At 43.1% G+C, this 16,129-nt stretch overlaps 1 protein-coding gene across 2 annotated transcripts in view; it reads left to right on the top strand.

Annotated features, from left to right (window-relative positions):
• The window catches only part of dicer1 (dicer 1, ribonuclease type III), a 117,956-nt gene that overhangs the window by 76,829 nt on the left and 24,998 nt on the right, over positions 1–16,129 (top strand). For both annotated transcript variants that reach the window (XM_078406960.1, XM_078406958.1), the window contains 7 exons: positions 553–732; positions 2,228–2,441; positions 3,510–3,663; positions 4,715–4,897; positions 5,830–5,935; positions 6,747–6,922; positions 13,840–14,629. In XM_078406960.1, the coding sequence (XP_078263086.1) occupies positions 553–732; positions 2,228–2,441; positions 3,510–3,663; positions 4,715–4,897; positions 5,830–5,935; positions 6,747–6,922; positions 13,840–14,629 (1,803 nt within the window). The remainder of the gene's footprint in view (positions 1–552; positions 733–2,227; positions 2,442–3,509; positions 3,664–4,714; positions 4,898–5,829; positions 5,936–6,746; positions 6,923–13,839; positions 14,630–16,129) is intronic.

The raw sequence follows: 16,129 nt of genomic DNA, 5'->3' as shown, positions 1-16,129 counted from the left end.
AAATGGCAATGTTTAAAAGAGATGTGTGGGGTAAGATTTTTACTCAGAGAGTGCTGGGTTCCTGGAATGCCTTGCCTGGGGTGATGGAAGAGGGAGATATGATAGTGGCATTTAAGAGGCTCTTAGATAGGCACCTGGAAATACAGCCAATGAAAGGAAATGCATCATGTGCAGGCAGAGGAGATTAGTTTATCTTGGCACCATCTTCGGCACAGTCATTGTGGGATGAAGGGCACATTCCTGTTCTATGAGTGTGTGTATAAGAAGGATGAGCAGGAGTGAACCACCCTGAACCCCTAGAACTGCTCAGCCATTCATCATGGTCATGGTTTCACTTCTACCTCAATGCCATTTTTCACGTTCTCTCCAAAAACCTTGATTCCCTTGAGATTTGCATGTCGGGTGTTTAGCTACCTATTATCTCTCTGAGCTTTTAAGTACCTACAAGCAGTGTCCTTCCTCTGCCTCAAAAACGTTACTATCAATTGCAAATCATTTGTTTCTTACAGATGTTTTTCTCTTGTCTATATCCCTCCCTATCACTTCAATTAGATTCCTGAATGTCTGAGGAACAGTTACCCCAAAGCAAATCAACCTTGCTACCTTTACGTGATTGGCATGGTGTTGACCACTCCTCTTCCTGATGAGCTCAACTTCAGAAGGAGAAAGCTGTACCCGCCAGAAGATACAACCAGATGTTTCGGGATTCTGACTGCCAAACCAATACCGCAGGTACTTTTCGTCATCTCATTACACTTCAGGTTTAGGCGTCTTGCAGCTGGTTGGGAAACCCATGAACAATTCTTTAGACTTTAGAGATACATCGTGGAAACTGGCCCTTCAGTCCCCTGAGTCCACGGCGACCAATGGTCACTCCATATGCGAGCACTATCCTACACACTAGGGACAATTTACAAATTTTTTTGAAGCCAATTAAACTGCTAACCTGCGTGTCTTTGGGATGTGGGAGGAAACCGGAGCACCCGGAGAAAACCCCACGCAGTCATAGGGAGAACATACAAATGCCGCACAGACAACTGGAGTCATTATCAAACCCCTGCCTCTGGTGCTGTAAGGCAGCAACTGTACCACTGCGCCACTGTGTTGCCCTGACACAAGAAAAGAGGCAAGAGTAGGGAGAGCTTATGGGTGAACAATTATTTTCAGTTATCCAAGTCTAAACATTTCCAAATTTCATTTTGAGTTATAAAGAGGGATCTATATAGACTGATTTTTTTTTCTTGGAGACGGGGCCTGATCTCAATGGGGTTAATTAACATAAAGGTTAATGTTTCAGGTCAATGACCTTTCATCGGAAGCTTTTAGATTTAATCACAAGTAATAGAAATGTTGAGATCTGATATTAAATTTTCCATTTTTATATTGGCATAAATGTGTTTATGACAGTCATGGTAAAGGATTACAGATTTTTAAATCTGATTGAAAGGAACGCTGTGTGTTAGCATTCCATAGTTCAGGGCTTGGTTATTTGATGCAAATTTGAATTATTTCTTCAGCTTCAGAGAAGGAAAAGTGTAATTACATATTTTTCATTGGAGGGAGAAGCTAATTGACTTTAGGATTGCATCAGGAAATTCCAAAAAGATATGGTGCTATTATTTTGCAACATCTCTAAATTTAAAAAAACAAAGACAAAATAACTTGTGTAAAAGATGGTTTAAAATGTTTTCTTTGTGTGAAATAACATATAATATGTGTGGGAAGAGGAACCACATGTTATATGTTTTATGATGGAAGCAAGATAAAATTGTTCAAGTAAGCAATTTGGAGACGTCTCCAAACCCTCAATGCCACCTCCTGCAGTTCAGATCCATTTCTTGCAAAGGAGGATGCCCTGGGGAGGATGGAAATAGAACAGCACCTCATGCATTATTGCCATCCAACTCCCTCTAAATCTCTTGCCTTGTTCCAGGCTGAAGATGAGGAAATGCAGATGCTGGTTAAAAACACACAAAGTGCTGAAAAATCAGTCTGATGAATGGTCCCGCCCTGAAACATCGCCTATCCATGTCTTCCAGAGATGCTGCCTGACACACTGAGTTACTCCAGCACTCTGTGTTTTTTTGTACAAGGCTAGGAGATACTAACCTTTTGAAAGTATCATGTTTGCAAAGTCTACAGTTTTAATGAATCTCAAAACGCTAAGAAACAATTCTATAAAGAATAATTATTTAATTCTATTTGCATGTCATGTTTCATTTGGCAGATTCCACATTTTCCGGTATATACACGTTCTGGTGAGGTTACCATATCTATTGAATTGGGCAAATTGGACTTCACGTTGAGTACCAAGCAGCTGGAGCTGATCACTAGGCTACACCAGTATATCTTCTCTCACATTCTTCGTCTGGAGAAACCTGCACTAGAATTCAAGCCTACAGAAGCTGATGCAGCCTATTGTGTTCTACCTCTCGATATAGGTAACCATTGTTGCCATTGGTCTTTCAATAAAGCGTAATGGTGGGTGGATAAAGTGGGATATTTCAGGGTATAGTCCTTTTATTGAACAATTGTAGCAATTTATCTTGCAATTACTGACTCTGCTCTTCAAGCTCTGCTTACAATTGGGTGGTTTAGTTTCGAGATACAGTGTGGAAACTGGCCCTGTACCTCACCGAGTCCATGCCGACCAACAATCACCCATACTCTACACGTTATGGACTAGTTTACAGAAGCCAATGAAACTGCAAAACTGTACATCTTTGGAGTGTGGGACCAAACCAGAACACGCGGAGAAAACCCACGCTATCACGGAAAGTATAAACTCTACAGTCAGCACCCGAGGTCAGGATCAATCTGGCTCTCCAGTGCTGTAAGGCAGCAGCTCTACCATTGTACCAATGTGCTGCCTTGAGTATAGATGTATTACTGGCCGTGAGATGGGAGAATTCGATATCAAATTAAATATCCACAAAAAGGATGCTTGGGTGATCTAAATATAATACGGCTAGCATAGAGAACCCCTGATTGCTTCCCTGATACACTCTCCATGGTAAAGGACATATTCATTTAAAAAGATCTGCTTTGCTGCCTTCATAGCTTTTCCCCAATGCTTTCATGCATAACTCTCATCTCTGATCATTCAAAGCTAAATCCTAAATCCTAAAGCTAAATGTCCACAGTTTCATACTAGCGTTTAGTTTAGAGATAGTTAAGGTCCCTCGGCCCACCGTGTGCGTCCACACTGACCATTGGTCACCTGGTTACTACCTCTATGTCATTCCCACTTTCGCATCCACCCCTTACACTCTATGGACAATTTACGGAGTGCAATTAACCTGCACATCTTTGCGATGTGGGAAGAAACTGGAGCACCCGGAGGAAACACACACGGTCAGGGAGAACGTGCAAAGACAGACAGCACCCGGGGTCAGGATCAAACTCGGGTCTCTGGCACTTTGAGGCAGTTGCTATACCATGCGCTCAATGATTGGGGAGTTTGGATGACTCATCTTAAAAGGAATGTTTGTGAAATGTTTCCATTGTAGTTGATGGTTCCAGCCATTTGGATATTGACTTCACCTTTATGGAAGATATAGAAAGGTCAGAAGCTCGCACAGGCATTCCCAATACGCAGTACACAAAGGACAAGCCGTTTACCTTTAATCTGGAAGATTATCAGGATGCAGTTATCATTCCAAGGTAGGAAACCCTCTTTGTTTGTTACTCAAACAAAGTTACAAACTTTTTGTTGTTTGGGGGGGAATTGCCGTGAAGAACACTGGGGGGGGGGGAATCGCCGTGAAGAACAATGGGGACTGGGCGGGGGGGAATCGCCATGAAGAACAATGGGGACTGGTGGGGAGGGGGAATCGCCGTGAAGAACAACGGGGACTGGGGGAGGGGGAATCGCCATGAAGAACAATGGGGACGGGGGGGGGGGGATCGCCGTGAAGAATAATGGGGACTGGAGGGGGATCGCTGTGAAGAATAATGGGGACGGGGGGGGTTCGCCGTGAAGAACAATGGGGACGGTGGGCGGAACGCTGTGAAGAACAATGGGGACTGGGGGGGGGGGGATCGCCGTGAAGAACAATGGGGACGGGGGGGGGGGGGGGGGGGGGGAATCGCCATGAAGAACAACGGGGACCCGGCGTGGGGGGACCGCAGCGAGGGACGGTGGGAGAACAAAGGGGGGCCCAGTGTGGGGGGGAGGGGGGTTGCTCTCTAGTTTTAGAATCCCCTACACAGGGGATAAGCCTGCATTTGTTTGTTTGTTTGTTCCGGTGAAGGCGCGATGCACACGGCAGCCTGCCGGCAGTCGCTTGTCTTTTTCTTTGTGTTTTCACTTTTAATTTAATTTTACTTTGAAGTTTTTGTGTGCCTTTTGTGTTGTGACTGTTGGCAGACCAATTTCCCTCCGGGATGAATAAAGTTCTATTGTATTGTATCGTATCGTTAACTTCCAGGATAGGGTATCCAAGTTCTGTTCTTATGGGCTAGGAGCTACTCGAGCACATTTTGTTTAATTTGTGACTGCTTAAAGCCCGTTTTGAATTATAATTGATCGAGTACTTGTGTTGGTATTGGTTTATTATTGTCATGTACCGAGATATTAAGAAAAGTTTTGTTTGCATGCTATCCAGTCAAATTATGCTGTGCATTTTTGTGGTTGTGGGGGGGGGGGGGGTGCCTTGGCCTGTTTTATACTAGATTTCTAACCAGCTGTATAATTCCCCTCCATGTGGGACAGATATCGAAACTTTGACCAGCCTCATCGCTTCTACGTGGCCGATGTGTACACAGATCTCACCCCTCTCAGTAAATTCCCATCTCCCGAGTATGAAACATTTGCGGAGTATTATAAAACCAAGTACAATCTGGATCTGACCAACTTGAACCAGCCTTTGCTGGACGTGGACCACACATCTTCCAGGTAAGAAGGATCTTGAGCGAAGCCGCCTGTGCTTTTTCCGATCACTGTTGGAACAGGATTGTGAAAGTGTTGCTGTGAGGCGTTTAGAGAATCCACTGGAGCCACCCAGTGGTGGGATAATTATGCACTCACTGCCATGAAGTAAAAGTGTGTCACACAACATGGACCAGTACAACACAAGACCAGGCCCTCTGCTCACAATGTTTTTGCTGAACATAATGCCATGATAAACTAATCTCCCCCTGCACATGATCAATATTTGCTGCATATCCATGTGCCTGTCTTGAGCCTGTTAAATGCCATTATCATATCTGCCTCCCCCAGCAGTGTGTTCCAGGCAACCACCACTCTATTTAAAAACTTGCCCCACACATCTCTATTAAACTTTGCTCTTCTCACCTAAAGCTATGCCCTATACCTATAGGCTTCGTCATTTCCACTCTGGGAAAAATGTCCAGACTATCTATGCTATCTGTTCCTCTCATCATTTTATTTACTTCTATCCGGTCTCCCCTCAACCTCAAGTGTTCTAGAGAAAACAATCCAAGTCTGTCTAATCTCTCCTTGAGGCTAATATCCCCTGATCCAGGTAGCATTCTCAAAACCTACTGCATCCTCTCCAAAGCCTCCATTCTTCTAGTATCATGTCTCCAGCATTTCTTTCCTTTTGTGTGAGCTGTGTGGTGCATTGAGTGCCATGTACACATGTCACAAAATGGAGCAAAGGACATCTCAGTAACATGACTTTTAGCTGCTTTACTTCCCTCATTTGACAAGATTCCACATGGTAGGCTGGTCCGGACGGTTGGATCTCATGGGATCCAGTCAAATGTGCAATGGTTAATGTATTGCATTATTTTATGCCTTTACGGTTATATTTGAGTTCAACTCGCTTAAAAACAAAACTAGCGGATCCATTTCTATCCCTCCAGACTGAATCTTCTCACCCCTCGCCACTTGAATCAGAAAGGAAAAGCACTTCCTTTAAGTAGCGCGGAGAAGCGCAAGGCCAAATGGGAGAGTCTGCAAAACAAGCAGGTATGTTCCTCTCCTTGGATATTCATCTCTGTCGCCAAGATGTTCAATCTAACATAGGACAAGAAAGATTCTGGGTCCTTTCTAGCATCATTGTGGCGTTCATAGATCATAAAACAGTACAGAACAGGAAAAGGCCCTTTGGCCCACAATGTTCATGACGAACTGGGTGCCAAGTTAAATAATCTCTGCCTGCATGTGATCCATACCCCTCCATTCCCTGCATATTCATGTGCCTATTCAAAAGCCTCTTAAACACCACAATCGTATCTGCCTCCACCACCTCCCCTGGCAGCTAAATGACCGATTTCTCCTAATTTGTATGTTCGTAAGATTACTGATTTAACAAAGGCATAATTTGAAATTATATTTTATTCTTTAGAAAAAAGTTACAGAGGAATGAGGAGCAGATATGTTGGCACTGTAGACACACTCCCATTAGCACAGCACTATTTGCTTTCTGTCGCCTTTCAGATTTGTTGATAAGCAAAACTAAAATGCTGCAGATGTTAGATAACTGAACAAAAACAAAAAATGGCTGAGGTTAAAAACCCAACTAGTCCTACACCATCTGTGGAATAGAAGTCAGTTAATGTTTCTAGTCGTGACCTGAAACATTGCCTGTCCATTCCCTCCACAGATGCTGCCTGGTCCGCTGAGTTACTCTAGCACTTTGTGTTTCATGTGAACGATCATATGTGCGTCTAATTTTTCCTCATGTTGCTCAGTTATGATAAGTCAGTAATCGGTTATCACTGTTCAGTTGGAGATAAAATGTGATGCTTAGTTAACTCATCTGTTTTCTCCTTGCAAGATTCTTGTCCCAGAACTCTGCGCTATTCATCCTATCCCAGCTTCCTTGTGGAGAAAGGCCGTATGCCTTCCCAGTATTCTTTATCGACTGCACTGTCTATTAACAGCAGAGGAGATGCGAGCCCAAACAGCAAAAGAAGCAGGTGTTGGAATCGAAGCTCTCCCATCAAACTTCAGGTGTGTGAATGTTTATTGTAAAAAGAAAGACTTGCAATTGTGTAGTCTATCTATATATCAGATCTTGAGTGTGTGTGTGTATGTATATATATATATATATAAGTATAAGAAAATAACTGCAGATGCTGGTACAAATCGAAGGTATTCACAAAATGCTGGAGTAACTCAGCAGGTCAGGCAGCATCTCGGGAGAGAAGGAATGGGTGACGTTTCGGGTCGAGACCCTTCTTCAGTCTGAAGAAGGGTCTCGACCCGAAACGTCATCCATTCCTTCTCTCCCGAGATGCTGCCTGACCTGCTGAGTTACTCCAGCATTTTGTATATATATATATATATTTGTATGTATATATATATATATATATATATATATGTCTGAAAATGTGCACCTACAGCCAAAACGGTAAACCATAGCGCCACAATGTTTGCGCCACCTTAATTACCACTCTCCTGCCGACTGTTCAAAACAAATTTTATTCAAATTGGTCGTATATTGGCAGTGGTATTCACCACTCTTCTCTATGCCAGTGAGACCTGGACTGTCTACAGCAGACATGCCAAACAGCTCAACCACGTTCACTTGAGCTGCTTACGCAGACTCCTTCACATCAGGTAGCAGGATCTGGTGTTTAGTGTGCCTTTCCCTTTACCTTTCAATCTCTGAATCCTTTTTGTTTTAATTTGAAATATCTTGCCACCTGATTTTAGAAGGATGAGAGGGGATCTTATCGAAACGTCTAAGATTATTAAGGGGTTGGACACGTTAGAGGTAGGAAACATGTTCCCAATGTTGGGGGAGTCCAGAACAAGGGGCCACAGTTTAATAATAAGGGGTAGGCCATTTAGAACTGAGATGAGGAAAAACTTTTTCAGTCAGAGAGTTGTGAATCTGTGGAATTCTCTGCCTCAGAAGGCAGTGGAGGCCAATTCTCTGAATGCATTCAAGAGAGAGCTAGATAGAGCCCTTAAGGATAGCGGAGTCAGGGGGAATGGGGAGAAGGCAGGCACGGGGTACTGATTGAGAATGATCAGCCATGATCACATTGAATGGTGGTGCTGGCTCGAAGGGCCGAATGGCCTCCTCCTGCACCTATTGTCTGGATTCTGTGATCAGTGCAAAGCAATAGAGGTTGGCATTAACCTACTGAAAACTACCCGCTCCTTTATCCATTGTTGTTTCTGTCGGGCATTATTCAAGCAAACTGCTAGCCTCCAGCTGCAATGACATCAAGCAAGTTGAACAATTCCCGTTAAAGACTCTTTATATAAACAGTAAACCATGAGTGAGAGAGCACAATTTTTCATTAACTTTTAAAACATTTTAGAGTCTAAAATCAATGGAATTTATGCATGTTTCATAAAATATTTTACATGGAACTCAGATACAGAAATATGAATAATAAAATTTAAGATTTGATTTTAATAGTTGATTATTATATGTGATTATATTTTGAAATAAGATTAGTATTGTGTCTGAGGGAATTGCAATCTCAGTGCAAAATGAATTCAAAAGCTGGCTATTTTGCTAGCCAGTAGTTATGCCGCACTGCCAGTAACCCTCACTGAACTCGTGTGGCAGTGAGACGACATTTTCATTGAGACGAGACTACACGTCATTCATCAATTCAACACATTTTGACTGAGAATATGACTGAACCTGTCAAGGAGGGCAGAATCACTGGCGGCATCAGGATTTCCACATTAAACCCCAAATTGCTGTTCTTTTTATGAAACACAAATGGCGATCATTAGTAGTTGAACCATTGTTGCAACCACAGAACCCAGGTCATGTAAGAAAATAACTGCAGATGCTGGTACAAATCGAAGGTATTTATTCACAAAATGCTGGAGTAGCTCAGCAGGTCAGGCAGCATCTCAGGAGAGAAGGAATGGGTGACGTTTCGGGTCGAGACCCTTCTTCAGACCCAGAACCCAGGTCACGTGTTTTAAAAAAGTTAAACCTCAATCAGATTTAAAAGCTTGTTATTTGTGAGGTGCAGAATAGTGAATGCCAATGTATCTAGATCTTGGAGACGTTGATTTTGGATCAGAAATAAATGCTGCTGCATTCAATCATCTGGGGATGTTGGGGTAGCCGAGGTTACTGTAACCCATGACTAGATCTGTTGATGAACAGTGACAAGCAAATCTTATTTGGGCGCACAAAACGTTCACTCCCACCACCACCTTGCTTGCATGAGCTGGGAAGAGTGCGGAGAAGATTTAAGAGGATGTTGCCAGGACCTCAACTTCTGTAAGGTCATTCCTATAAGCTAGGGCACTGTTCAATTAATCTCTATCCCATTGAAGACCTTGGACTTTGTCTATGGAACTCATGCGCTACAATGCTGAGAACTGTTCTGCACTCTGTATCTTCCCCTTTGCTCTGTATATTGTACCTGATTTTAATCTGATTGTATCTATGTATGGTAGATCTGGTCTGTTTGAATACCATGCAAACAAAGCTTTTCACTGCACCTTAGTATATGTGAGAATAGTAAACCTACACTGAGATACACAAAAAAATGCAGATGCTGGTTGCTGAACGAAACAGTGCTAGAGGAACTCGGTGGGTCAGGCAGCATCTGTGCAGGGAATGGACAGGCAACAGTTCGCGTTGGGATGCAGTTTGAAGCAGGGTCCCGACCCAAACCACCGTCTGCCCATTCCTTCCACAGATGCCGCCTGACCTGCTGAGTGCCTCGAGCACTTTGTGTTGATATTTGTTCCCTTGGCATGAATGGAAACTGCAATAAAGAATGAGGATTTCATGTCATCAAGTGCTTTGAGTGAAGAGAATAAACAGTGATGCCTTTAAATTTCTAAAAAGCCATATTTGTCTATTCGGTTTCCAAGTAGGGATTAATGACCATATGTATATACAGAATTAGTAGGACGCTTCATTTAGTCAACCCTGAATCCTTTAGAGACTATGAATCTAACTTGCAGCTTTTGGAGATATCGGATCACATCGTAGTAACTGTGTTTGGACGAAACATCATATACAGTTGACATAAGAGGTGAAGTTCAGATCAGGAATGCTGGTAACAGTCCAGAGTAAACACCAGCAATGCAATCATTTTTACAGTGATTATTGCATTATACAAAATAGCGACTCTCTTGGGAAGGAATTTACAAGCTCTAATCTAATAGAAAGGGTTCAGATGTCATGAAACTGTGAAGGCAAATAGTAAGTGGTATATAACGTCATCTGAACCCTGAGATTTGATTGCACTCTTGAACTTCATCCTTTGTCTGATTATGTAATGCGTAAGGTATGCTTTTTAAATTAGAAATACTAGCTTTTGGATGAATTTGTGTCCTCGTGCTGTAAGGTTTGAGAAGTTTTCATCTTTGTGACCGTGTGAGAATGATTTTGTGAATAACTTGCTACAAATTTCAGGAAGGATCTATCGGTGGCATTTATACAGTTTAGCTTGAGGCAATAACACAATGTCATCTAGTCATCCAATCTGAAGATTGTATTACAGCGAAATCCTGACTCCTTGTATAAATGTTTGCTCACTTAAGTGGTTGCACTGAAGTGCCCCTGAGGGCTGAGCAGTCAATGTGACAGTGGTGGAAGGCTGTGGGTTCATTGAATGTTGAGTGAGGTGTAGATGTCATAGTGCTTTCCATTCAATGGTAGGAAGAAGGTATTTTCATTTGGAGAACAGTGCCAACCGGTTTTGCAGAGCTGAGGCAAATTAGTTCCTGCCTGACACCCCAGGCAACAATATTCTGCTTCCCCCTCCTGCTAATTAACTGCATCGTCTCTGAATGTTGTAGTTTTGTTAAAGACTCCTACAGCTGTCGCCTCATTCATGCATCGTTAACATGAGAACAAAGGTTTCAAAGGTCTTTTATTGTCACATGTACCAATTAAGGTACAGGATTATAAGAAAATAACTGCAGATGCTGGTACAAATCGATTTATTCACAAAATGCTGGAGTAACTCAGCAGGTCAGGCAGCATCTCGGGAGAGAAGGAATGGGTGACGTTTCGGGTCGAGACCCTTCTTCAGACGGGATTATGTGAATTACCATACAGCCACACCAGAGAGGGAAAAAAAGCAACAAGAAGACAACTACATAAAAGTTAACGTAAACATCCACCACAGCAGATTCCCCACATTCCTCACTGATAGAAGGCAAAAAAAGTCCAAACTGCTTCCTCTTTATTCTCCCACGGTCGGGGCAGTCGAACCATCCGATTGAAGCTCCCGCAGCCGGCAGTCGAAGCCCCCGCGTCGTGGCGATCGAAACTCCCGCATCGGGGGCGGTCGAAACTCCCGCGTCGGGGCGGTCGAAGTTCCTGCAGCTTGGAGTTCCTGAAGTCAGTCTCTGACCAGAGACCGCGCGTGGGCTCCGTGATGTTAATTCCGCAAGCACCCACGGTTGGAGCTTCGAGGTCGGTCCCTGGCAAAGAGATCGTGGGCTCCGCGATGTTAAAATCCTGTGGGCTCCCCGCGGTGGAGCTCTCAAAAGTCTGTCTCCAGCAAAGGCCGCCAACTCCTTGATTTTAGGCCACAGTGCGGACAGAGATACGATACGGGGAAAAATTGCATCTCCTTCGAGGTAAGAGATTAGAAAAAGTTCCCCCCACCCTCCACATAAAAACAAGCTAAAGAACACTAAAAATATACATTTAACACATACTGTTAAAACACAAAGAAGGAAAGGACAAGACAGACTGTTGGCGAGGCAGCCATTGCTGGCGCTACCCGGTGGCCTAGTTTCTAGGTAAATGAAAATTAATAAACCACAGATGCTCAGTTTGATTTTTTTTTATTCTGGAAAGGCTCAGCATGTTAGTAACGTCCAAGGAACAAGAAACTATTTGTTTTAATGGTCAAAGATCCCGAAACATTAATCGTTTCTATTTAGCAGCATCTTCTATTTTAACGCTAATTTATTTTGGGGAGTTTGATCTGTATATCAAATGCGGACTAGGTTTGAGTATCGTTAGAAAATGTGTTTTATGCCAACTGGATAATGAACTTTAGTTTGCAAATTGAGTTAAACTGTCTTATGAGAAGTGTATAATTTCAAAAACACAATGCCTTTGTTGAAAAACGCAAAGCTTGTTTTTCTTTGTTGTCCTTGTTTTTCTCTTCTGTGCACGGGGTTGTTGAAAAACGTCACAAAGAATTTTAGTTTCAATTTAGATTTTTAGTTTGGTAAAACCCAGAATCATTTTATAAAACATTAAATAATGGTTCTATGTGTAGGAAGGAACTGCAGATACTGGTTTACACCGAAGATAGGGACATAGATACAGGGTAAAGGGAGGGAGGTTTCGGGGGGATGTGAGAAAGAACTTTTTTACCCAGAGGGTGGTTGGAGTCTGGAACTCACTGCCTGGGGTGGTGGTGGAGGCGGGAACACTCACATCGTTTAAGAGGCATTTGGTTGGGCACTTGAAATGCTACAACATTCAGGGCTGCGGTCCAAATGCGGGAAAATGGGATTAAAATTAGACTGTGTTTGGTAACGGGCGGGGCGGACTTGATGGGCCGAAGGGCCTCTTTCTGTGCTGTAGGACTCTATGACTCTATAGACACAAAATGCTGGAGTATTCCTTCTGTCCAGAGATGCTGCCTTTCCGCTGTTACTCCAGCATTTTATGTCTAAATAAATGTTTCTATACCGTTCTTAATTTGGATCTCCTGAGATGCTGCCTGACCTGCTGAGTTACTCCAGCATTTTGTGAATAAATACCTTCGATTTGTACCAGCATCTGCAGTTATTTTCTTATACTTAATTTGGAAATGTAATCTGTCCTTTTGCATTCCAAAAACTGAAAGCATGCATTTCTATCCAAACGTAAGTTGGTTTGAGTGTCTAACCCTATCCAAGAGGCAGCAATTATAATTACATCTCCTTTCTAAAAAACTGGTTTGTTGTAAGTATCAAGGACAACATCAAAATTGAAAAGGATGGGATAAATAGCAGTGATTGGATTTTAAATCGTGTAGATTGTATAAGGAAGACAAAGGGTTTGTGCAGTTTTGCTTCTCTGATAGGATAAGAGCCAGAGTGAAGAGCTTAGAGTGTTATAAAATAAAACAGGTCTGGGAAGAATGACCATACCACAGTCCAGCAACTTAGAAGTAACACATTAAAATTCTGGCATGGCAAGGTGAGAAATTCAATTTGATAAATGTAGCAACTTGGAACTTGTGCATTCCCAGGGAGCTGCCTTGCTGATTCTGACACATGAATACGTTCCTGTATACATGGTTAATCCTTACTTGAAATGAATTACAGTGGTAAATTCTAAGACATAATCATTAATGTACAAGTAGGATTTTGAATTCCGCTCCTGGAAAGATGAGCTTGTATCTAATTTTTTTTCTTAAAGAGACAAAGTGCTGGAGCAACTCTGAGTCAGTCAGCATCTCAGGAAAACATGAATAGTTTAGATTTTAGATTTAGAGATACAGGGCGGAAACAGGCCCTTCGGCCCACCGAGTCCGCGCCGCCCAGCGATCCCCGCACATTAACACTATCCTACACACACTAAGGACAATTTTTACATTTACCCAGTCAATTAACCTACATACCTGTACGTCTTTGGAGTGTGGGAGGAAACCGAAGATCTCGGAAAAAACCCACGCAGGTCACGGGGAGAACGTTTAAACTCCGTACAAACGGCGCCCTTAGTCAGGATCGAACCCGGGTCTCCGGCGCTGCATTCGCTGTAAGGCAGCAACTCTACCGCTGTGCCACCGTGCCGTCAATAGTTGACGTTTTGGGACAGGACCCTTCTTCAGACTGATGTCTCTTTTCTTGTAAACCAACATCTGCAATTCCTTGTTTCTACTTGTATTTAATTTACCTGTGTACATTTTTATAATTTTCTTCTCTCTGTGGAATTTACCAATTTATTATTGTAAACTTGTGATCTTTTTTATTAGGTATTCCAACCTAGACTTTGGGTGGAAAAAGTCTATTGACAGCAAAGCTTATATCCTGGCTGCCAGCTCCTGTAGAGATGAGAATGAGTGTTACTGTAAGCACAGCACAACTGTAGCCCCTGAAGATGCTGCACATCGAGGTGCTATCGACGAGAGCTCCTCAATTGAGAACCTTCACCAGATGTCTGTGAACAAAACCACCAAGATCCTGTCGCCCAAAAAGCTCTTCGGTGCTGACAAAGTCACCAAGAGCACAACGCCAGTTAATGGTGTCGTTTGTACCGAAAGCCTAACCAACGGAAGTGCTGAACTGCTAAACCAAGGGTGCATTTGCCATCAGAATCAAATGAACTCTTACAGGCATGACCTATTCGTACAACCAGCTACCTCAGTTCCCGAGCATAACACGCATCGCAGTGAGAACCAGCCCAAGCCCAGTTTTGAATGTAATCTACAAAGTAATAACCTAGACGGAATTACTAACAAATCTACCTCAGATTGTTGCTCAAACGAGGCAGTTTCCTGCAATTCCTCAGAGCCTCTGGCAATTCCGCAATGGATTTTGGATTCGGGTGACTGCCCCCCTGACACGTATACAACTGAAACCCTCGGCCCTAACCCTGGTCTGATTCTCCAAGCCCTGACCTTGTCAAATGCCAGTGATGGCTTCAACCTGGAGCGCCTGGAGATGCTTGGCGATTCGTTTCTGAAGCACGCCATCACAACGTATCTCTTCTGTACATACCCAGATGCCCACGAAGGGCGGTTGTCTTACATGAGGAGTAAGAAGGTAAGTGTAAACATTTCCTCTCTAAAGGCACGGGCATTGAAAAGCGTATTGTAACTTAGTGCCAGCCGTGGTCTCTGCTGTTTCTCCCCCTCGCTTACTAGCATCTGAATACTCAAAGATTGAAATATGAATGTTGTGTGTGAAAATGTAGCCTTCTGCAATGTGAAATGTAATCACTATAGCCAGGGTCAGGAAATCTCTTTGCTTGCAGATCTTTAGTTTCTCTCTTCCATTTCTTCTTACATTCATGTATTATTGAATATAAGTAAGCCACAGTTACTTACAATTTCAATAATTGTTTGAATCCTATTTAAATAACCTTATGTGTGCCTGATAGCCACAGGCTCTTAGAATGTAGAACACAGGAACAGGCCCTTTGGCCCACAATGTCTGTGCTGAAAATGATAACATGACCAATTCTCATCTGCCTGCCCATAATCCATGACCCTTCATTCCCTGCATATCCATGTGCCTTTACAAAAGTTCCTTAAATGCCTGTACCGCCATTCCTGGCAGCATGTTGCAGGCACTCACCACCTTCTGTGCAAAAATAAAACTTGTCCTACATATATCCATAAATTTTGCCCCTCACACCTTAAAGCTGTGCCCTGTAGTATTTGCTATTTCCACTCTTGGAGGGAAAAGGTTCTGACTGTCTGCCCTATCTATGTCTGTCGTGACCCTCTAATCCAGGCATCAGTCAGAGAGTTGTGAATCTGTGGAATTCTCTGCCTCAGATGGCAGTGGAGGCCAATTCTCTGAATGCATTCAAGAGAGAGCTAGATAGAGCACTTAAGGATAGCGGAGTCAGGGGGTATGGGGAGAAGGCAGGAACGGGGTACTGATTGAGAATGATCAGCCATGATCACATTGAAGGCGGTGCTGGCTCGAATGGCCTACTCCTGCACCTATTGTCTATTCTGGTAAACCTCCTCTGGGAGGTTCCAAAGCCTCCACATCCTTCCTGTATTGGGGTGCCCAGAACTGAAGCCTCATAAAGGTTATCTGGTTGGGATGAGAACTTTCTCTGTAAATATTTAGTAAATTTAGTACACCAGAGGGCTGTGCATGTTCAGTCATTGGATATTTTAAAGATAAATCAATAGATTTCTAGTAACAAGGGAGCCAAGGGAGATGGGAGGATGATTTTGCAAAGAGAATTCGAGCACAGGATCGTGGGTGGGATGTTTAGATTTCTACTGTGATTGAAACCTCCTTTCCCGTTTAACTATCAACCGTAACCTTGCAAAGGTGGACACGCTAGAGGCAGGAAACATGTTCCCAATGTTGGGGGAATCCAGAACAAGGGGCCACAGTTTAAGAATAAGGGGTAGGCCATTTAGAACTGAGATGAGGAAAAACTTTTTCAGTCAGAGTGTTGTAAATCTGTGGAATTATCTGCCTCAGAAGGCAGTGGAGGCCAATCCTCTGAATGCGTTCAAGAGAGAGCTAGATAGAGCTCTTAAGGATAGCGGAGTCAGGGGGTATGGGGAGAAGGCA

Source organism: Rhinoraja longicauda, chromosome 10 (genome assembly GCF_053455715.1).
Source record: "Rhinoraja longicauda isolate Sanriku21f chromosome 10, sRhiLon1.1, whole genome shotgun sequence".
Taxonomy (NCBI): Eukaryota; Metazoa; Chordata; class Chondrichthyes; order Rajiformes; family Arhynchobatidae; genus Rhinoraja; species Rhinoraja longicauda.
This window is presented reverse-complemented; position numbering and strand designations above follow the sequence as displayed.